This window comes from Gadus morhua, chromosome 6 (genome assembly GCF_902167405.1).
Source record: "Gadus morhua chromosome 6, gadMor3.0, whole genome shotgun sequence".
Classification (NCBI taxonomy): Eukaryota; Metazoa; Chordata; class Actinopteri; order Gadiformes; family Gadidae; genus Gadus; species Gadus morhua.
This window is the reverse complement of record NC_044053.1, coordinates 5,541,298-5,564,655: the sequence shown is the minus strand read 5'-3', so window position 1 is coordinate 5,564,655 and position 23,358 is coordinate 5,541,298. Positions and strand designations below refer to the sequence as shown.

At 45.9% G+C, this 23,358-nt stretch overlaps 2 protein-coding genes across 2 annotated transcripts in view; both read left to right on the top strand.

Moving 5' to 3' along the window:
* LOC115545352 (sialic acid-binding Ig-like lectin 5) overlaps nucleotides 1-18,980 on the top strand; it is a 61,586-nt gene extending 42,606 nt beyond the window's left edge. The window contains exons 6-9 of the mRNA XM_030358400.1: nucleotides 17,929-18,231; nucleotides 18,412-18,484; nucleotides 18,694-18,762; nucleotides 18,845-18,980. Of these exons, the coding sequence (XP_030214260.1) occupies nucleotides 17,929-18,231; nucleotides 18,412-18,484; nucleotides 18,694-18,730 (413 nt within the window). The 3' untranslated portion in view covers nucleotides 18,731-18,762; nucleotides 18,845-18,980. The remainder of the gene's footprint in view (nucleotides 1-17,928; nucleotides 18,232-18,411; nucleotides 18,485-18,693; nucleotides 18,763-18,844) is intronic.
* LOC115545357 (autotransporter adhesin UpaG-like) lies at nucleotides 1,203-4,853 on the top strand. Its single transcript, XM_030358407.1, has 4 exons — nucleotides 1,203-1,275; nucleotides 1,979-2,051; nucleotides 2,294-2,375; nucleotides 3,167-4,853. Exons 1-4 carry the CDS (start codon nucleotides 1,218-1,220, stop codon nucleotides 3,500-3,502), a joined length of 549 nt encoding a protein of 182 aa, XP_030214267.1. The 5' UTR covers nucleotides 1,203-1,217; the 3' UTR covers nucleotides 3,503-4,853.
* Nucleotides 18,981-23,358: the final 4,378 nt, after the last annotated feature.

Genomic DNA, 23,358 nt, shown 5'->3' with positions numbered 1-23,358 from the left:
AGCCAACAGGTTGGATCCCTATTGTTTTTGTAAGGATTTTTCCTATTATACTTACCTCCCTAAAAGTGGGACCACAGCCCAAACCGTAAATGGTGCCGACACGCCAATTGCATGACTAGATCCAGATCTCTTCGGACTATGCAGACGACAAAATCCAGACACGCCGGTCACTAGGTGGCGCTATACCAAGGAATACGCGTTTGGGGCTATAACTCCCACACCGAACCTCCCACATTCAAAACCTTATACACACAGATTCACTGGAGTCTGCTGCATCTTTTGGCATAGGCCACGCCCATTTGCGTCTAGAATTTTTTTTCGCTAAATCGCGAAAACCGCAAAACTGTTTTTTCGCTACTCCTCCCACATTTCTCGACCAATCAACACCAAACTTTGCACACGGCATCTTCAGACGCACACGCAAAGAAACCCTCAGACAGTTTTTTGATCCGACTTTCGACGACGAATCGGTAGCGTTTTGAATATTGGTTTATTAGCTAAATTAGACGTGGAATATCAAAAATCCAAAGAAATCCAAAATTAGACATCGGATCGAGTCCAAATTTTACACACATGTTGGTGTTAACCTTAACGTCGTTCGATAAAAAATTCGGAAAAATTTGCCGTTAGGGGGCGCAATAAACGAGGAAATTGTATATCGTCTACAAAATTTTGCCGCGAAAACGCTACACTGACTTCTCGCTACTCCTACCACAGTCAAATCCTTTGTATCCACAGGTTCAGGGTAGCGTTTTGAACACATGCTTCGCGTTGTGCCGGCGAAACGCACATTTCTTGTCGCGTTGTGCCGGCGAAATGCACACTTCTTGGACCCCTGCATAACTGCTTGCAGTTCTAGTTATGTTTATTTATATAGCACTTTTCAAAGTTACAAAGTAATTTACATGGTCATACAAACAAGACAAATTACTAAAAGTAGAATCGATAAAGTAATAATGACAAGCAAGATGAATTGGGAGATATTTGAAATAAGAAAAAAAGCTCAAGTTTGTAGACGCTGTAATGAGAGGGACAGTAATACAACGAGTTACAGTAGTCTAAGCAAGAAGAGATGAGAGCATTGATAACAGTGTCAAGATTTTAACGGGATAAAAACAATCTAATTTTATAGATAATACGACACTGCAGAAACACAATTCAAAGACTGATATTATCTTGTGGTTAAAGTTAGAAATTATGAGACCAACATTTCTGCAATGGGGTATGATACAACAGGATACCGTGAGGAGAAGTGCTCTCCGGCCTGCCCCTATGGTAATGGCTTCCAATTGATCTGAGTTTAGCGGAAGAAAGTTTTAAATACACAACAACTTAAAATATTCTGTGTTGTACTTTGACCAGTTGTGTTTGCGTTTTATTGTTGTGAAACAATAAATTGGTCCGGCAGTAGTCTGCATATTTATAGAAACTGATGTTCTGATGAACGATTGGACCTAGCGGTAAAATATGGAAAATATAAAAGGGCCAAGGACTGAGCCTTGAGGCATTCCATAGTTAATGGAAGGTTGAGGAACTAAAGTAACCAATGGCCACGCAAAAGTTCCTAATAGAAAGGATAACATAAGGAGAAAATAGAAAACAAATCTGTGGCTGCACCTGATAAGCCAACCCAATGCCTAAGACTTTCAATAAAATCACATGGTCTACTGTTTCAAAAGCAGCAGTAAGACCTAAAAGCAAAAAACACATTTTAGGCCGTGTAAGAAAAAAATTGAGGGAGTGACTTGTGCATCATAGATCATGGTTCATGAAAATGAGGTAATAAACAAAATATAGGATGTGTAGATCAACTCCCATGTCACCTCCCTGATGTACTGCACCAATTGGTAGGTTGGTAAGAAATTTCCTTTTGTGATTTTTTTTTTAATGGCTTTTGACGACTAATAAGCTCAAGGGATTCTTAATATGCATTGATTGGTCAAATCACAAATTCCTGATGCCACCTTTTCACACTCAGACCAACTGCCCTGGATAGCTGCTACTGCAGTGCTAGCCGCGGGTCTGCTGTTTGCAACAGTGTGTGCCGTAAGGTACGTGGACTGCTAGCCATTGTTCGTATGAATGTCCATTTCCTCACTGATTATTTAATTATTCTCATTATTCAATATTTAGTTTACAGGCACACCGAGTTCATCATCTGAATTGAAACCACTTTCCCTGTCTGGCAGTGGGATCAATTCAGCTAATCACAATGTCAATCAAAAATGGTCAGCTTCTTCTTCTCCATCCTCTTCTTCTTCTTCTTCTTCTTCTTCCCCTGTTAACATTCCAGAGCTTGGAAGATGGCCAACCGAACAAGACTTGGCAGTGATGGCCTACTCAACAAAGCTCCACCCAACCAAGGGAACTCCCAGGTAACCCTCCCCTTATTTATACCCAGGATACCCTATCTGAAAACAATCTGTAACCGGCTAACCCTAACACTATCTTTACCAAGGTAAGCCTAACCTTATCTGTAAACAGGTTACCCTAACCCTATCATTAGCAAGGTAACCATAACCTTATCTGTAAACAGGTTACCCTAAACCGACCATATGTTTACCCAGATAATCCTAACCCCATCTTTTTCCCACGGTCACCCTAACCTTATCTGTAAACAGGTTACCCTAACCCTATCGTTAGCAGTGTAACCATAACCTTATCGGTAAACAGGTTACCCTAACCCTATGTTTACCAAGGTAACCCTAACCTCATCTGTAAATGGGTTACCCTAACCTGACACTATGTTTATACAGGTAACCCTAACCCTATCTCTGTCCCAAGGTCACCCTAAACGTAACCGTTTTTAACCCGGGTAACCAGGGTGTGAGTTACATGTGAGACAGTAGGAGTTGAGCTCTCATAAGTCTGAGCTCCCATGAAATAAGTCAAATGTGGAAAAATGTGTGTCTTTGTGTGTGTGTGTGTGTGTGTGTGTGTGTGTGTGTGTGTGTGTGTGTGTGTGTGTGTGTGTGTGTGTGTGTGTGTGTGTGTGTGTGTGTGTGTGTGTGTGTGTGTGTGTGGGATGTCTTTTTGACATCCCAATCAGTAAATCTATATATATATATATATATATATATATTTTTATATATATATATATATATATATATATATATATATATATATATATATATATATATATATATAATATATATATCTCACTCAGGTGTTCTTCAGAAGTGGGGAGGACATCTATGCTAACATTGATACACTGATGAACACGGTCGGACCGAGACAGGATCCTGTTGGAGCAGGAGAAGAGGCTGCTGGACTGGGAGAAGAGGCTGCTGGACTGGGAGAAGAGGCTGTTGGACTGGGAGAAGGGGCTGTTGGACTGGGAGAAGGGGCTGTTGGACTGGGAGAAGGGGCTGTTGGACTGGGAGAAGGGGCTGTTGGACTGGGAGAAGGGGCTGTTGGACTGGGAGAAGGGGCTGTTGGACTGGGAGAAGGGGCCGACTGTGATGTGGTGTACACAACAGTGAAATGGAAGAAGAAGTCCTAGAAAAAAGAGGTCTGAGCTCCTGGGGCAGAGACCCTCTGGGGCCCAGGGCCCCGGAGGCCCCTACACTTCCTCTGGGGTGGATGAGGGATGAGCTAAGGGCCGGAGGGATGAGTTAAGGGCTACATTGATGGGTAAAGGCTAGAGGGATGAGTTAAGGGCTACATTGATGAGTAAAGGCTAGAGGGATGAGTTAAGGGCTACATTGATGGGTAAAGGCTAGAGGGATGAGTTAAGGGCTACAGGGATGAGTTAATGTTAGAGGGCTGAGTTAAGGGCTACATTGATGGGTAAAGGCTAGAGGGAGGAGTTATGGGCTACCTGGATGAGTTAAGGGATGTAGGGATGAGTTAAGGGCTAGAGGGATGAGTACGGGGCTAGGCCAGGGGCCGTATTCCCAAAGAATCGTAGGGTTAAAAGTTAGGGTTAGTGGCTGATTTAGGAGAAACCCTTAAGAATAATGGGCGTGTCAGTCTTAAATGTTGGACTCCTAATTGATTTAAATTAGAGCAATTCACAAAGTATTATGGGCCCAAAAGTAGAACCCAAGTCTAGGAGAGCTTAAAAGTCCTCGAGAGGACTCCTAACTCAGTAAGACCTATTCACAAAGAATCAGAAAATGGCTGCAGCGAGACAATTTTTTTTTGAGATAATAGAGGACTTCGAATTGATAAAGAGATATAGGCGTAAGGGTATCAAACTTGTGGTTGAATTTGTGAATAACACCTCGACATTTAGCAACAGGGAAAATGCAACTTTGCAATGCTGACGATTTAGGAATATCGCTGTTAAGGGAAACGTATAAATATGTCCTTAGTTGTTGTATATATATGTATATATATAGTGTTGATTCTTTACCCAAGTCCTCAGATTATTGAACCACTGTGGGGAGCTGGGTAAATATGCAGGCTTGCGTCATATGTAAATGAAGGTGCGTTCACATCGAGCACATGTTCAGGATGTATAATGCAGTTCTAAGAGAGCTCGGCCGAGCGTAACATGCATAAATGGTATTGAGAAAATATATCGTAAACCATGCCCAAGAGCTAAAGAGTTCACCGCCTCCGTCCCAACTATCTCTCAGAGTGTAGCGTACGGGGAAGCGGCCTTCCTTAACGTCAACAATCGCAACATCAGTGATGGTTAAAACACACGGGGCTGTAAAGCTTAGATCGAGTGGTGACTCTTTGTCGCTGGCGTGGTGGAGTATACGTAGAACGAATAGTATTCACTTCAGCCTTATGACATATTTATTCACCGTTCAGAAGAGCCTACAGCAGGGGTGCCCAACCTTTTTTGACCCAAGATCTACTTTTCAAGTAGCCAATCTCCCGAGATCTACCAGCCTAGTGTCAACATTGCAAACCTGCGTAACTACTGTTGACGGCTTTCAACTGTTGTTGACAGCACATGCGCTACCGCGCGTATATGTCCCGCGCAAATTTTATTTTATTTAAAAAAAAAAATATATATATATATTCTTTTTTTCTTCTTCTTCTTCACCCCTCGCGGTCTACTTGGGATCTGTCGGCGGTGTACTGGTAGACCGCGAGAGACTGGTTGGGCACCCCTGGCCTACAGAATACACGACTGGCCGCTCAGTCATTCAACAACATCGCTCTAGCTTGACTTGACGCACTCATCTGCTAGAGCGTAGTGACATCATCACGTAACCGTAAAACATGTAACACATTGTCAACAGGATTATGCTGGTACCCTACTACCACAGTTCATGGAGTAAGGGTGCAATCACATATTAACACTTAACAGGGGAAATGTTACAAATGAATCTATAATCATTCTTATTAATATATTGTATTAAGTTTGTAATCAGCTCAGTAGCAATTGGTCCTGGTACCAGTTGGGCTTTCGCTTGAGTTTCATGTCTTAGGCTTCGCTTTCTTTCATCATGAGAGGAGGACTTGAACAGCAGTATGGGCTGATTTTAAAGTGTTTGAGTTCTGGATATATGCTCAATGGATGAAGTTTGCATGGTGCTTTTAATTACCTCCTTGATATAATGCAATTTGCGTGTTTTTATTGTTTGTGTTCTCTCTCTTTAACGTGCATACATTGCATTATCGTGGTCTGCACAAACGTGTCATCATGTGTGTATTCTGCTAACTGCACTGTCCATAACTATTTGATAGGACTTCATTGTAGCGTATGTAACAGGATGTTTCGGATGAGTTTCACCGAGACCGCCTGCACTCAACAACCAATCACCATACTGACCGCAAAACTTTTGCCCGAGAATCGACGTAAGGGGGTGTCATTCTTAGTTCACTCTTGTTGATTTATCCTTAGTATGAGTAGGTCTCAGCGTCTTTGTGAATTACTTTAAGAAAAACTCCTACGTAAAAACTTTTAGAGCAAGATAAAAAGCTTTGTGAATACGGCCCTAGATGTCTAGTAAATCAGAGTTAAAAAAAAGGTTGTGAATAGGTTTTCATTCGAATATTTTTTATATGACTATAATTATTATGATTCTATAGATTGGTTTAACTTTTAAAATATGATTATTATTGATAAGCAAGTCATAAGTCATCAGTGATGCCAGTAATGCGTAACGCGTTACTGTGTTTCCTGGCAGCGCTGTGTGTCAGTGTTAACAGTGAGCTCTCCCCCTGGCCCAGCCTGCGCCTGCTGGCCTCCGAGAAGACTGAGGCATGACAGCTGCTGGCCACAGGCTGAGCCAGAATAACCCCAAAGACGTCACTTGCACCCCCAATCAACAAGAGTGAACTAAGAATGACACCCCCTTACGTCAGTCCACTTTTTTCAGTAACGAGTAATCTAACGCGTTACTATTTCCAAACCAGTAATAAAATTAAAATTACTCATCAAAGTCACTGTGCGTTACTATTTTTTTACCGGATCACCGATTGGCGTTGAGAGCGATGGGGTGGTGTGTGTGTGTCTGTCCGTCTGTCTCCCTATTTGTGTGAGAGTGTGTGTGCGTGTGAAGCGTAAGTCTCCAAAGACTTCAATCTATCAGAGGCGAGTGTCTTCCTTGACTATCCAGAGTCCGCGCAACCAGTTGTTATAGCGGCAGAATTAGTCGCACGGTGTTGCGTGCGTGTTTGTGTGTGTGTTGCGCTGGAGCGGGGGAAGAACATTGTTGATGGGGGGAGGGAGTTAGAATTGGCAAAACTGGTTGTAATTTTTTATTTTGAGGTGGCAGGGGTGTTGTCGCAGCTAAATGTAACTGATAAAGTAATTTGTAATCTTACTTAGTTACTTTTAAAATCATGTAATCAGTAGAGTAACTAAGTTACTTTTTTAAGGAGTAACTAGTAATCAGTTATCGGATTACTTTTCAAGGTAACTGGCAACACTGTTGGTCATACTGTATGTTTCTGATATTTTGATTACTTTACAGCAGTGGCGGCTCGTCCATAGAGGGCGCTGGGGCGCCGACCTGCCTGCCTCTTTTTATTTTTTTTATTTAATAATAATCGTTCTAGCTTTGAAAAATAATCGGTGTTAATTACATGCTAATAATGATTTTACTTAAGGAACAGTTTTTCGCTCTCCAGAATAATATTTGCATTCAGTTTCACGTTCAACGTTTATCGTTTTGGTGTAGTAGCCAATAGGCTGTCATCCCAGGCGCAGCCCTACCTACCCGGAATTTAATCCAATGGTTAATGGTTAAGCCCTGGTTGCTATGCAAAAAATTACATTTCGTCAATCAGCGTCGTCTAATTTTAGAGCTCTATTTGGAGATTTGGAGCTCTAAAAATGTCGCCCTTATGGTGTGTTCCTGAATCCTCGGACGCCAGCCTTCCGAGTTGCACTTTTGACGTAATTTCCGTTCTGGGAGCATTTATAGAGTTCTCGTGCGACTTTGTGATTGTGTCATGAAATTGGCTAGTCGTTGTTTATTGTTAGCTACATTAGCCTCTTTAGCAAACCAGCTCGAAAACGAACCACAAAACTTGACATTGTATTGCACGCACAGCAAGACTGTGCAATGCATAAATATGTGACCGGAATAAAGTAGCAATGTAATCAAGTGTGTAAGAGCATTTAAAATCAACATTAAAATGACCACGGTGGTACAAATACAAAGAAAATAAATCTCTTCACGGGCGCAACCATTTTATTGCGAGCGTCATCACTGCTCTCGGTCTACTCTCAGAAATCCGAGAGAAGACGACAAAAAGGGGGCGTGCCTCCGAGAAGTGCCGCAGGAAAGCTGAGAGATTTTCCGACTTCCGACTCGGAAGGCCGGCTTCCGAGGATTCAGGAACACACCCTTAGTATGGGTTCTCTATGGGTTCCTGGAGGGCTCGCCCCAACACGCTTGCGTCATACGTAACTAAGCAAAGAGAGGGAGGGAGCATGTACGGTCAAGTCACGTTCTACTTTCCAGATCGCGACTTTACGGTGCAATTTACGGTAAGTCAACTAGACTTAATATGCTTCCCCTGTCTTTATGTTGTTTCCGGACATATTTTCTCCTGTTTAGCTAGTTTTCATCATGCAACATAAGATTCATATAAATAATTAACTGTGGAGCTACACCATTTTTTTAGATGGAGTTGCAATCTAGTGGACACAAGAATAATCTCTGTATGAGTTAATCATCCAACAACAAATTAATACTGTCTTGCTTAATGCACCCATTGAATGGGTCACCTCAATCATTATAAGAAAAATAGCCCCACATGAGATTTTTTTTCAGGAGCCGCCACTGGCTGAATATGCAATTGTGTGGACCCGCTACCGTCATCGTCCTCATCGTCATCCGCTTATCCGGGGTCGGGTCGCGGGGGGAGCAGCTCAAGCAGGGGGCCCCAGACTTCCCTTTCCCGGGCCACATTGACCAGCTCTGACGGGGGGATCCCGAGGCGTTCCCAGGCCAGTGTTGAGATATAATCTCTCCACCTAGTCCTGGGTCTTCCCCGAGGTCTCCTCCCCACTGGACGTGCCTGAAACACCTCCCAAGGAAGGCGCCCAGTGGGCATCCTTACCAGATGCCCGAACCACCTCAACTGACTCCTTTCTAAGTAAAGGAGCAGCGGCTCTAATCCGAGTTCCTCACGGATGGCTGAGCTTCTCACCCTATCCCTAAGGGAGACGCCAGCCACCCTTCTGAGAAAACTCATCTCGGCCGCTTGTACCCGCGATCTCGTCCTTTCGGTCATCACCCAGCCCTCATGACCATAGGTGAGGATAGGAACGAAGATCGACCGGTAGATCGAGAGCTTTGCCATGCGGCTCAGCTCTCTTTTCGTTACAACGGTGCGGTAAAGCGAACGCAATACCGCCCCCGCTGCTCCGATTCTCCGGCCAATCTCACGCTCCATAGTACCCTCACTCGCGAACAAGACCCCGAGGTACTTGAACTCCTTCACTTGGGCTAAGGACTCATTTCCTACCCGGAGTAAGCAATCCACCGGTTTCCTGCTAAGAGTCATGGCCTCAGATTTAGCGGTGCTGATCCTCATCCCAGCCGCTTCACACTCGGCCGCCAGCCGATCCAGTGAGTGCTGAAGGTCACAGGCCGATGATCCAATGAGGACCACATCATCTGCAAAAAGCAGTGACGAGATCCTCAGACCACCGAACTGCAACCCCTCCCACCACGACTACGCCTCGATATCCTGTCCATGTATATCACAAACAGGATTTGTGACAAGGCGCAGCCCTGGCGGAGACCAGCACCCACTGAGAACGAAACTGACTGGCTGCCGAGAACACGAACACAGCTCTCGCTTTGGGAATACAAAGATTGGATGGCCCTGAGGATAGACCCCCTTACCCCATACTCCCGCAGCACCTCCCACAGTTTCTCCCGGGGGACCCGGTCATACGCCTTCTCCAGATCCACAAAACACATGTAGACCGGATGGGCATACTCCCAGGCCCCCTCCAGGATCCTTGCGAGAGTGAAGAGCTGGTCCGTAGTTCCACGTCCGGGGCGAAAACCGCATTGTTCCTCTTCAATCTGAGGTTCGACGATCGGCCGAACCCTCCTTTCCAGCACCTTGGAGTAGACTTTACCAGGGAGGCTGAGAAGTGTGATACCCCGGTAATTGGCACACACTCTCTGGTCCCCCTTTTTGAACAGGGGAACCACCACCCCGGTTTGCCACTCCTTTGGCACTGTACCCGACTCCCACGCGATGTTGAATAGGCGTGTCAACCATGACAGCCCCTCAACACCCAGAGCCTTTAGCATTTCTGGCTGGATCTCATCGATCCCTGGGGCTTTGCCACTGCGGAGATGTTTGACTACCTCAGTGACCTCCACCAGGGAAATTGACGACGAAACACCATCAACCTCGAGCTCTGCCTCCAACATAGAGGGCGTGTTATTCGGATTCAGGAGTTCCTCAAAGTGTTCCTTCCAACGTCCGACGACCTCCTCAGTTGAGGTCAACAGAGTCCCATCCTTACTGTACACAGCTTGGATGGTTCCCCGTTTCCCCCTCCTGAGGTCCCGGATAGTCTTCCAGAAACACTTTGGTGCCGACCGAAAGTCCTTCTCCATGGCCTCTCCGAACTTCTCCCACACCCGCTGCTTAGCCTCCGACACGGCAGCCGCTGCAGCCCTTCGAGCCTGTCGGTACCTTGCAACCGAGTCAGGAGTCCTCCAGGATATCATATCCCGGAAGGCCTCCTTCTTCAGTCGGACGGCTTCCCTGACCACCGGTGTCCACCACGGTGTCCGAGGGTTACCGCCCCTTGAGGAGCCTAAGACCCTGAGGCCACAGCTAGCCACCGCAGCTTCAGCAATGGAGGCTTTGAACACCGCCCACTCCGGCTCAATGCCCCCAACCTCCACAGGAATGCCAGAAAAGCTCCGCCGGAGGTGTGAGTTGAAGATACCTAGGACGGGGGCCTCCTCCAGACGTTCCCAGTTCACCCGCACTACTCGTTTGGGCTTACCAGGTCTATCCGGAAATTTCCCCCATTCCCTGATCCAACTCACAACCAGATGGTGGTCGGTTGACAGTTCCGCCCCTCTCTTTACCCGAGTGTCCAAAACATGCGGCCTCAGATCAGATGACACGATCACGAAATCGATCATCGATCTTCGGCCTAGGGTACTCTGGTACCAGGTACACTTATGAGCACCCTTATGTTCGAACATGGTGTTTGTTATGGATAATCCATGACTAGCACAGAAGTCCAATAACAAACGACCGCTCGGGTTTAGATCAGGGAGGCCGTTCCTCCCCACCACGCTTCTCCAGGTGTCTCCATCGTTGCCCACGTGGGCGTTGAAGTCTCCCAGCAGAACTACGGAGTCCCCTACTGGAGCCCCATACAGGACTCCATTCAGGGTCTCCAAGAAGGCTGAGTACTCTGAGCTGCTGTTTGGTGCATACGCACAAACAACAGTCAGAGTTTTCCTCCCTACAACCCTTAGGCGCAGGGAGGCGACCCTCTCGTCTACCGGGGTAAACTCCAACACCGCTCAGCCGGGGATTTATGAGTATCCCCACACCCGCCCGGCACCTCACGCCCTCGGCAACTCCGGAGAAGAATAGAGTCCAACCCTTATCCAGGAGTACGGTACCAGAGCTGAGACTGTGCGTGGAGGTAAGCCCCACCAGATCTAACTGATAGCGCTCCACCTCCCTCACAAGCTCCGGTTCCTTTCCCCACAGCGAGGTGACGTTCCACGTCCCCAGAGCCAGCTTCTGCCGCCCGGGTCTGGTCCGTCGAGACCCCTGACCTTCGCTGCCACCCATGTGGCTGCGCACCCGACCCCAACGGGTCTTCCCACAGGTGGTGGGCCCATGGGATGAAGAGAGGGGGGGTGCCACGTAGTTTGTTCGGGCTGTGCCCGACCGGGCTCCGTGGCAAACCCGGCCACCAGGCGCTCGCCATCGAGCCCTCCGTCTGGGCCTGGCTCCAGACGGGGGCCCCGGGCTTCCTCCGGGCCGGGTCACATCTCCTCTATGACAATTCAATTCCAGGTCCATTCTGAAGGGGTTATTCTGCCCTCTGGTGGTGATTTGAATTCATAGCCCAGGCAGAGAATGCTTGTAGTTGTCAGTAGTGAATTTAATGCAATATATACTTTTTCAGTGTAAAAACGACATTGTGTGAAACATGTCAGCAAATCGATTGAAATTTATAAATGTATTAGTTGTTATTCTATCCTGTCGGCAAAATAAACATGTCAAGTTTCTACTAGGTTTTATAGCAATGTTAATTAAAATGTGTAACCATCTTTTTTAAACATTTGCAGTGTTAAGTTTAAAAAGAAAAGTCACAGTTCTCAGCTCAAGGCAAGGTAAGGTGCTGCCCTAAAGAAAGTCTTGCCTAGGCCCCTACTGCCTAGAACCAACAATGACCAGTGTCCCTATTAACAAAGGTAACCATTAGCATAGCTTGGGGCCCTGCAGTCTCCCTGGTTAGAATTAACCAAAAGCAGTATTTACAGTATCAAGAGAGAACAATATAAACAGTTGTTTACATGAAACTAGAAAAATTAATTATTGGGTTAGTCCAACTATGATTGGATTATTAAAATGCATGTTTACACCTTAGTCGTCGGAATAAGACCCCTAGATTATTAATGTTTACGGTTAATCTAATTGGAATTGGATTTAATTTTCTTCCCATGCTCAAGATCTTTTCTGGTGTCTGTGAGCCTGAAGTAGAAGGAGATGGTAGTCGTGTTATTGTCGCCATCGGAAAACGAGAAACGGCGATTTATTTAAAAAGGTTGCTCAGAAGATGGAGGAAGCCGGTGTCGTACCAATGTAGTGACCCCCTATAAGTGTATCATCATCGACATGCATTCACTACAAACTATGCTTAGATTTCACCCAAGAATAGACTGAATTAAAAGTTAAAGTTTTTCTAAAGGTTGGTCATCAACGAGGTAGTAAATTAGTAACTTTGGGCACATATAAATGCATTCTCATATACGTGTATGTGCACATGTATGTATGTTGTGGCGTCCAGCCCCTTAAACCTCGGTCCAGGACGGACCCGAGGTTTCATCCTAGACAGCAAATACTACCGTCATCCACCAGCCGGCGACGGAGAGCACCCGTTGATCCCCAATCAGCGAGATGGAGTAACCCCTGACTGCAGCTCGCAGATCGAGGAGGAGCTAAATGTGGGCGGGCTTAAACGTTTAAGCCCGCCCACATTTAAGGAAAATTCCGCGCAGCATCATGGACTCAGTATCATGGTTTTACCCTCTCGGGCGCCATCAGGTGGCGGAGATCCGGCAGCACATTCTCAAACATCAATACAGCACAGCACAGCACAATGACTTACCGGTAATATGGAAAAAGGTTCATGCATTTGATAGACTTAGACGTTCCTACTTTTAACTTGTCATTTCAAATGTCTTTTTTAGTATAGACACATATTATTTCGTACACTCAATTATATTAGCTAAGTCAAATAAACCAAAGACAGAAGACTTTGCATCATTGATTTTTATTTTCACCCCAAGCAAGAAATTTTGATCTGTAAAGAAGAAAAAAAAAAAGCTTCCATAAATGTTTGACAAAGGCAAGTATCAAGGTATTTTTCTGGCCCATAGCAAGCAATGTACACGAACAGAGAGCGGCAACTTACCTCTAGGCAGAAAAGCGCGCAGCATCATGGACTCAGACGGTATTTCCGTCTGAGTCCATGATGCTGCGCGGAAGTTTCCTTAAATGTGGGCGGGCTTAAACGTTTAGACCCGCCCACATTTAGCTCCTCCTCGATCTGCGGGCTGCAGTCAGGGGCACTTGGAGTGATGGGAGACACCTGGCTGGACAGCCAGGAAGACACTTTAAAAGGAGCACGAGGACTGTCATTTGGGAGGGAACGGGAGCGAGAGAGAAGGAAGCGCTCGGGTCCGCGAGCGACTAGAGGCTCACAGGGGCCCTAGAGACCGCGAGTATATTATTTGTGATGTATGCAATAAATGCCACGTGTGGCTTAACCCTCGCGTAACGTGTGATTCGTACCTTGAACCCGGCTCATTGGGGGAGCGGGGTACCACAATGTACATACTGTAATTCATGTCTTAGACTTTTTCACACAGCTATAGATAAAAAAAAATGACTTCTCTATTTATGGTTTCATAATGACTGAGTCACCGCTAAAACAAATGAGTTTCAGCTCTAATGGTACTGTCTGTAATATGTTTCTATTCAGATTATTTGTCAGGATATTTTGTTATTATTGTCCGAGTCTGGTTATAACTAATGTGATACCACTTCAATCTATTATTACTTCAATTGTTATTATTACAATTATTAGTAGGCTAGGCTACTGTAGTTGACAAGACATATTTTGCCCGGGATGTCTACTTAAAATCTTTGCTAAAAATGATTTATTTTCTACCATGAGCTCGGGGAGATATTTATGAACGGCACGCTCACAAAGATGTATCAATGAAATTACTTTAAATCTCAAATGTTTTGATGTATCAGCACACGAAGCAAACATCACATTTTGGGCTAGGTTCACTGGAATCTCTTTTACTTTCATCATTATTTCAATCACCACTAGGTGTCTCTAGCGTACTCATTTGAAGCTTTGAGGTCGAACTACTTTGGTGGTTCATCCGGCTGGGAGGCTTTGACGTTTTCTTTCAATATTCGCTCGGTATCTCACTATGGGACACACCCCTCGCGCTGTCCCCCAGAAGCAATTTTACACTAGGCCAGTCGTGACTGGCCAACAGACGTGACGTCTGCCTGCAGAGGAGGGGCTCCCTCCTACTACATAAGTCCTGTCGTCACGTCATCTCTTCAGTCTTTAACCTCTTCTCGCTCCTAGAAGCACCTCGCGGACAGTCGTAGACGGACTAACACACTGTTCACAGAGCGAGCTAACCCCTCGGTCACCGAACGCTAGCCTACATTGCTACCTCTGACCTCTGTGAGACTAAGGCCCCTTCCACACGAAGCCGATTTCATGGCGAAACCGCAAAGGTCTTGTACGGTTCGGCCTTGCATCCACACGAAGCCGGCGAATCCGCTGACCGAAACCGCAAACTTCTGAAACCACCCTCGGAGGTGGTTTCAAATCTATCCGGTTTCGTTTTGGTTTCGTGTGGACGCCTGAAACAGACTGAAACCGCAAACCATGACGTCATCGCCCCACCCCTCGACCTCCTAGCCAATGGCTCTTAAGCCCGCGGAGTCTCAGAAATCCCAACAAAATCCCAACGTTCTGCAGCATATCATGTCCCTTGTTGGGTTGCTAAGCCATTATTTATTGAGAATCTAGTTCGCCTTCGTAGAAGAGCTGTTTGTTTGTGTTGTTAGTGGTTCGGGGGGCAGCCTTTATGCGCATGCTCGCCTCTTCTTCTTCTGGATTTCTGTACCAGAAGCAGCGCCCCTTATGGGCCTGGAATGTTTACTACAGCGTTTCTACAGATCTATCCGGTTTCGCTTGGCTTCGTCTTTACGGAGATACTTCGAAACCGGATAGATCGAAACCGTAACGGTTTCGTCCGTTTCGGCTTCGTGTGGACGGGGCCTAAAAAGAAAGCTAGACTGTCACCAAACAGTAGCTGTTTGGTGCCTCTCGGGCGGGCTGGGGAGCTGTATACGAGGGCATTTTCTTCCCTTTCTGAGAGGGCAACCAACATGTTCTAGTCAGGACGGACAACACCCCGGTGGTGGGGTATATAAACCGTCAGGGGGGGCTGCGCTCCCCTCAAATGGCCGCGCGTCGTCCTGTACGCTTTTCCCCCATTAAAACTGATCATTCCTACTCTCGCCAGGGTGCGAGAGAAGGGTCATGCGCTGATCCTTATAGCCCCCCGTTGGCCGGGGAAATATTGGTTGGCGGAAATAGTCCAGTTGCTGTGTGGCCAGCCTTGGCCTCTGCCTTTACGTAGGGACCTCCTGACGCAAGCGCATGGGGAAATCTTCCATCCTCATCCGGAGCGCATTGGCTCTATCGGCCTGGCCCGTGAAAGGATGAACCTAACGACGGCTGGACTCCCATGGAATGTCATTACGACTATCCAGGGCGCCAGGGCTTCCTCCACGCGTTACGCATATGACGGGAAATGGCGTGCGTACGGATTGGTGCGCGAAAGCTGGGGAAATAGCTTTCCAGAGTCCCGTGCCTATTATTCTGACATTTCTACAGGATTTGCTGGATAAAGGCCGGGCTTTCTCCACTGTCAAAGTGTAGGCCTACTTGGCCGCTATATCGGCTTGTCACATAGGTTTTGGGGACAAATCGGCAGGTCAGCACCCTATCGTTTGCCGGTTTATGAAAGGTGCACGCCGTCTTTGGCCGGTGTCGCGGAGCTTGGCTGCTCCGTGGGATTTATCTACGGTGCTTGATGCACTGTCACGCCCACCGTTTGAGCCCTTACAACAGGTAGAGCTTAAGACGCTCTCATTTAAGACGGCTTTGTTGCTCGCGTTGGCCTCAGCTAAACGCAATAGTGACATCGATGCGCTGTCGGTTAGCCCAACGTGTATGCAGTTTTTGCGGGGGAACTCAAAGGTTCTATTAAAGCCGAATCCTGCGTTTGTTCCCAAGGTATTCGACTCTGCGTTGTCATACCGCCCTATTGAGCTGTTGGCTTTCCATTCTCCTCCATTCTCCTCCCAGGAGCAGGAGCGGCTGAATGCGCTCTGCCCGGTGCGGGCTTTACGCGTCTAAGTTGATAGGACGGCTGAATTCAGGAAATCGGAGCAGCTGTTTGTATCATGTGCTACGTCACACCTGGGGAAGCCTCTCTCGAAGCAGCGTTTATCACACTGGATCGTGGGGGCTATAGCCATGGCTTATAGTAGCGTGGGTTTGGAACCCCCTATCGGCCTGTGCGCACATTCGACTCGCGGCATGTCCGCATCCTGGGCCCTGTTTCAGGGGGTCTCAGTGGAAGAGATACTGTATGTGCGGCTGCCAGCTGAGCGACGCCTCACACTTTCGCTAGATTCTACAGGTTGGATGTTACTGCGCCTAATCTGTCTTGAGCGTTGGATGCCTGTTTGATGGGTTTGCACTGGTACTTCTTTGGCAATACGGGAGTTACTATATCCCATAGTGAGATACCGAGCGAATATTGAAAGAAAACTTAGGGTTAAGAAATTAACAAAATATATGATATATGAGTGAGGTATCTCACCAGACCACCCTCCTTGCCCGGAGCGAGAAAGAGGTGTTTTGCCTATAGACTGAAGAGATGACGTGACGACGGGACGTATGTAGTAGGAGGGCAACCTGGTCTCACAGGAATCCGTGAAATGACTACGGACAAATAACTCGAAATCCGACGCATCACGGAAACACGCCGATTTCCGTGATTGAATTCGCTCCAATCGACCACGGGGGCTTAACTCAAAACCCGGGGTGGTCTCACTGAAACACTTAAATTGTCCTTGTTGTGTCCACAGAAGTTGCTCCAATGCAAGTAAATGACAATGATATTCCGTGGCACACACACAGATTCCCGTTTCAATCTGTGTGTGTGCCACATTTGACCACAGCGGGGGCTTAACTCAAAATCCGTGGTGGTCTGACGGAATCACTTCAATTGTCCGTGATGTGGCCACGGAATTTGCTCCAATGCAAGTAAATTACACTGTTATTCCGTGGCTCACACACGGATATCGGCGTGTTTCCGTGATGTGGCCACGGATTTCGAGTTAAGCGTCCGACCGTAGTCATTTCACGGATTCCTGTGAGACCATGTTGAGGATGGAGCCCCTCCTCTGCAGGCAGACGTCACGTCTGTTGGCCAGTCACGACTGGCGTAGTGTCAAATTGCTTCTGGGGGACAGCGCGAGGGGCGTGTCCCATAGTGAGATACCTCACTCATATATCAGAAAACTTTGGTTAATTTCTTAACCCTAAGTTTCACCGAGCATGCATCGGAGGTGGCTCGTGTGTACTTGCAACCGCTATAAATCCCAGGATGCATTTCGCACTCGCAGCAGTACGATGGCGGACAATATGGAGAAGACGCACAACTGTAGCTTAAGTTACTCTTAACTTATATATATATTTATATAATATATAATATAATAACAATAATAATAATAATATAAGATAATATATAAATAAATATATATAAAGTCGTGTGTGTATAGCTTATACACATGACAGGACACGCATATCTTTTCAATTTTTATTCATTCAGAATATTTACATACTATTTGAAAATGAAAGAGGCTGGGATTTTGTTTTAGATCATTTGTTTATATTGTTCAATAGTATATGCCTCAATGAGGCCGTAGCACAGTTAACGGACGAGCAGAGGTGGTGACGTCATCGAGTCCGCTGCTGTTCCGATGGCAGGTACGTACTCGCGTGCTCGCAAGTCTGTGCTTGAAGTACGGACTTGCCAAGTACGTACTTGCAAGTCATCGAGTCCGTAGTACGCGTGCTAGGAATTGAGAAACGGCCAATGTTTTTTGTTAAACAGGAAGTAAGATGACTTCTCCAAATTCTCTCTTCCTCCTTCCCTGTGTTCACAGCTCCTCCCAGGATCCTGCCCGCTTCATGCTGCAGCAGAATTGCAGCCTGGGTGCGATGTTCCTGCGACAGCGTGGGCAGACCATCACCGTCTCTGGAGTGGAGGTTGGATGGGAAACTGGTGTTGGGTTCTGAAGACGTGTCTGTTAGCCAGGTCAACCTGGAGAACGCCACGTTGAGGAGCTCCCTCACAATGAGGGCCCCTGCTGGTCTGACAGCCTTGACCTGCCACAGCTCCAACGCTGCCGGGAACACCAGCCAGGAGCTTCCTGTCCCCCACCTGGATACACAGCCAATCCTGACAGGTCTGTCCTCAGGGAGATAAAGCACAACCAATGCACATATATCAATGCACAACCAGCTGTGAGTCTGAAGAGCCTCGGGGTCTTTAAAAATGTATTGACCTGTCCAATCACAGAGAATCACAAAACCATGAACAAAACCTCCTGATAACACATTCTAAATCCTGATCTTTAATATTCCAGACTTGGTGCTGTGCATTGTCAAAACTGCTGTGCTGTTCGTGGGATTAGTGTGCGTGGTCGTCTGTATTATAAGGTAAGTCCACTTGAAATCGTACTCAGAAATTCACAACTTTCTCAGATGTCATTTAGTAGCAGATGCCTACAAGCAGACTGAGGACATGGAGAACTGAACCCCAGGGGCGCAGTTGAGCGTTGACAGTGTAGAGTGTAACGACGGTTCCCATTTACACCTCAACTACGAACTACGAACACTTATTATGCCCTTCTGTCCAATAAATAAAGGGTGAGGAGGCGCGGTCCTTTAACGCTGCCACTGTGAAGCGAGCCCCCCCAGATGAGGAGGAGTCCCAGGTAACGTGGATACAAGCTCCACACTGACCTCTGGGATATTTGTGGAGCTCTGTTGTGATTGAAGACCCATTCTGTGTCTCAGGTCATCTTCGGAAGTGAGGAGGACGACTACGTTAACAGCGGGATGCAGATGAACCCGGTTGGGCCGAGAGAGGAGCCGGTTGGACCGAGAGAGGAGGCTGTTCTGAGAGCCGATTCCCCAGTCTCAACGCACCGTGATGCAGCCTCCTCCCACCGGATAGGCCCTGCAGGCTCCCAGCCAGGATGACCGGTCTCTAGGGAGCTCACTGAAGATACGCAGTAAACAGTTTATGATGACCAAGTATTTCCTCCAGGTAGATATTTTAAAAAGTTAGCATATAGCTTTTTTCATAAGTTAATAACCATCAGTGTCAGTGGCAGCCTGCCCTATACGCTGAATATGCAGTTGTGTGGACCAGCTAAGCCAGTTCTCAAAAGTTAATTAATTCTCTAATTCAAGATCCATTCGGAGGGGTTATGTTGCCCTCTGGTGGTGATTTGCATCCACAGCCCAGGTAGAGAAGGCTTGTAGTTGTCCGTAGTGAATTTTCATGCAATATATACTGTTTCTTACATTGTGTAAAACATGACAGCAAATCTATTGAAACTAATAAATGTATTAATTGTAATTCCAGCCTTTTGGCCAAATAAACATTGGTCAAGTTTCTACAAGGTTTTATAGCAATGTCTAATGTTGATTGTACTATTGATTGTACTATACTAACTGTGACTTTTTTTTAAGTCACAGTTTTCAGCTCAAGGCAAGGAGCGGCTCCAAAGAAAGTCTTGCCTAGGGCCCCCTACTGCCATCCCTGACTAGTGTCCATGGTAACATCTAGTGTCCCAGGTAACCCACTAGTGTCCCTGGTAACATCTTGATTTCTAGGCAACAAGAAGCATACCTTGGGGCCCGTGGTACCAACCAGTCTTCCTGGTCAGTATTAACCAAAAGCAGTATTTGCAGTATCAAGAGAGAGCAATATAAACAGTGTTATATAGGGGTGGGTAAAAAAATCGATACGGCAATATATCGCGATACTTTGCTGGCCGATAAAATATCGATTTGTTCAACTTCAAATATCGATACTTTGTTGTTAAAGGGGTAGTTCGGAATTTTGGACATAGGGCCTGATTCCGAAGTGAGCATTGGTATTCTATATCACTGGAGACAGTTTTCAACACATTTCATTCAGTCCTTCTAGTTGCAGAGGTCGCTCATGCTAGGCTAGCGCACGTCAACGGGCAATGCTAGCCTGCTATTAAAAACACTTCTTACCCACTCCACAGTACACCCGAGGTAAATCAATTATAACGACAGACTATAAATCTAAATGTCTGTTTATAGAATTATGTTTGAAATAAAACCAACCTTGCATTGCATTGCATTTTGAGGGAATTGCGGGGTCTCAGCAGCAGTGTTTATATTCCTGTACGTAGGCTACGGCAGCGGCGGACTGATACCTAGGTTACCTGCCACTGTCATTGCTACAAACGCAGAGTACAGTGAACGAAGGAATTCTACAAGCGTATTAAATTAACAAGATATGGCCACGTTTGGAGGAGTTAGCGATGCATCTGCTTTTGAAGACGATTATGAGGAATGTGTTGTATCCAACATCGTACATGTACGAGCCGGTGTTTTGATGTCAAAGTCAGCAGCAACAAGCCACAGTTGAGTCCTTTCTGGATCTCGCACTGGAAATTGGTGGAAACTTTGTGGTGCCCATCTGTACCGTTTATTTCTACAATTTCTAAAAGCACACTGAACCATCATGTTGCCTAGTCGTCCAATTGCGCTTCTGTCCCACGCTTCTCTGTTTACATTCTTCTGTCGTGATTCGGTTAGAAACCTAACCAGCGCATAGTAGAATTCCGCTTCTGCTGAGAAAGTAGTCCCTCGATGATTCATGCGATGCAAGGTTAGTTTTATTTCTAACATTATTCTATCAACACAGACATTTAAATCTATAGTCTGTCTAACTTCAGAGCCACGTTACAAGATACCACAACGAGGGTACATGGTGGACACAGCTGTACCCGCGATGTATGAAGAGGTGAAGAAAGCGGTTAAAACATCCCTTGGCGCTGCGCAACGAGTTGCTTTGACCTGCGACGTATGGACCTCCAGAGCCACACAGTCGTATGTGACCATAACGTCCCACTACATCTCCGACGACTGGGAAATGGTTACGCATGTTTTGCAAACGAGGGCAATGCATGAGAGCCACACCGGCAGTAACATCGCGGATTTGCTGAAGAAGGCCGTTGACGAATGGGGCATTCAGGATAAGGAGCCAGCCATTGTCACCGACAACGCCAGAAACATGACCAGCGCAGCAGAGCTAGTCGGTATGCCGCATTTTAAATGCTTCGCGCATACACTAAATTTGTCTTCTCAGCGCGCACTGAAGTTGCCAGCAGTCCAGCGTTTGTTGGCTAGAGTGAGGCGGATTACCAACTTTTTCAGACGCAGTACAATTGCCACCCATGTTTTGAAAGAAAAACAGAAGAACCTGAAAACAAACCAAGTGAAGTACAAGTTTTAGGTCGATCCATTTCAGAATGTTTGTTTTTTTACTTAATTATTTATTTTGATTAGAGGAACAAAAGGGCTATTCTGCACTTTATTTTCTTATACTTTTTTACTGCATGCACATAGGTATTTTATTTTCATTTGAACTTCAGTTCAGATTTCATACTGTGAAAAACTACTGTGCACTTTATTTCAGTTTTCAGCTCAGTGTTTCAGCTGTAAGAAATAAAACAAATATTGTTAATGTTTCATTCATTGAAATAAAAAATAGCTGTTATGAATGAAATGGTTTTGACTCAATTTGTCCTCTGATCAATATAATCTGAAATACATAAACTCTTTAAATCGCAATATCGTGATATGTATCGTATCGTGACCCAAGTATCGGGATACGTATCGTATCGTGAGGTTCATGCCAATACCCACCCCTAGTGTTATAAGATGGCCGTATCAACAGTAAGCATTTTCAGGAGGGAACAGTATAAGCTGGCCGAGTCTTATTGGACTCTGGTGCTGGGTGAGGCTGCACACCTGTTGCACATTGAGTAATCAGTGAGCACAGGTTAAACCAGCCGTCTGCACTCGCACTCGGGGAGATCTCCTGGATGGCAGCGGAGTACCCTTTGTCACAATGTCGGACTTTTGTTATAGACCACTAGATGTCGCCATTACTGACTTTCTGTTCTCTGTGTTTTTTCCATCTAATTATGTCTCTTGTTGAGCAGACTCACCTGCCCCATGTTAATTAGTCATGTGATTTGTTCAGCCATTTTGTCTCGCAGTATTTAAGCCTGATCTTTCCACTCTGTCTCTGTTGAGTCTTCACTGAACCCCCGTGAGTAAACCTTAGTCTTGAACAGTATTTGCTGATTGCCTTCTTGTACTTAGACTGTTTTTCTACTGAGTTTGGGATTACCCTTTTGATTTGTTCGCTCTTTCTGGATTGATCTTGTTGCCAGCCTTTGCCTGTCTGTTTACCCTGCCTTTTGGATTACCCCTTGGATTTACTGTCAATGTGCTTTGCTTTTTTCGAATTTTTGGACTGAGTTTATGTTTTTGGATCTTCTGAGCTTTATTGGAACTTTATTTTTTTGAGGAATAAATACCTTAAAACTTTCTTTGCACTTGAGTCACCCTAGCTTTCTGTGTACCATACCGTGACACCCTTGACATGTTCATTATCACATTTTTCAATAAACCATATTTTTAACACCACATCTGCGCATCCTCTGTCTGGAGGAGCCCAAAATAAGTCACCTAGGTGGAGTGGGGCAGCGTCCTAGGTGGGGTGTAACATGGACCTTTGAAACAGGCAGTATAAACAGAGCAGGATCAACAGTATTAACAGAGCAGTATTAACAGTATTAACAGAGCAGTATTAACAGAGCAGTATTAACAGAGCAGTATTAACAGTATTAACAGAGCAGTATTAACAGTATTAACAGATTAGTATCAACAGTATTAACAGAGCAGTATTAACAGTATTAACAGAGATTAGTATCAACAGTATTAACAGAGCAGTATTAACAGTATTAACAGAGCAGTATTAACAGAGCAGTATTAACAGTATTAACAGAGCAGTATTAACAGTACTAACAGTTGTGCCGACCCTGTGGCTCGAGGAGACTGGGGGCGGGTCCCCTGCTCATGTGTTGGAGGTCGTGGGAGGAGCCAGTGGCTCATTACGGAGAGGTGGAAGCACCTGTGTCATGTGATCTCAGAAGCTGCCATTTTGAATGACGCCGTCAGCCCTCGACCCCAGTGCACTCGCTTTCCGTTGTGCAGGCTGCTCAACTTCCCGTTTTTTGTTCCATTACCCTGCTTTGTCGACTCTACACCACTACATAACATATATCCATCATCCACTTACTGTGTTACTGATGCTGCTGATCTACACATATCATTACTTCAATTTAGTGGTCGTCCTTCATTCAATTATGTTAAGTTTACTCTTTCAATCATAACCCTCTCCAATAGTTTATTATGGCCTAGAGCCGGTCTAAACACAGTATTAACAGAACAGTATCAACAGTATTAACAAA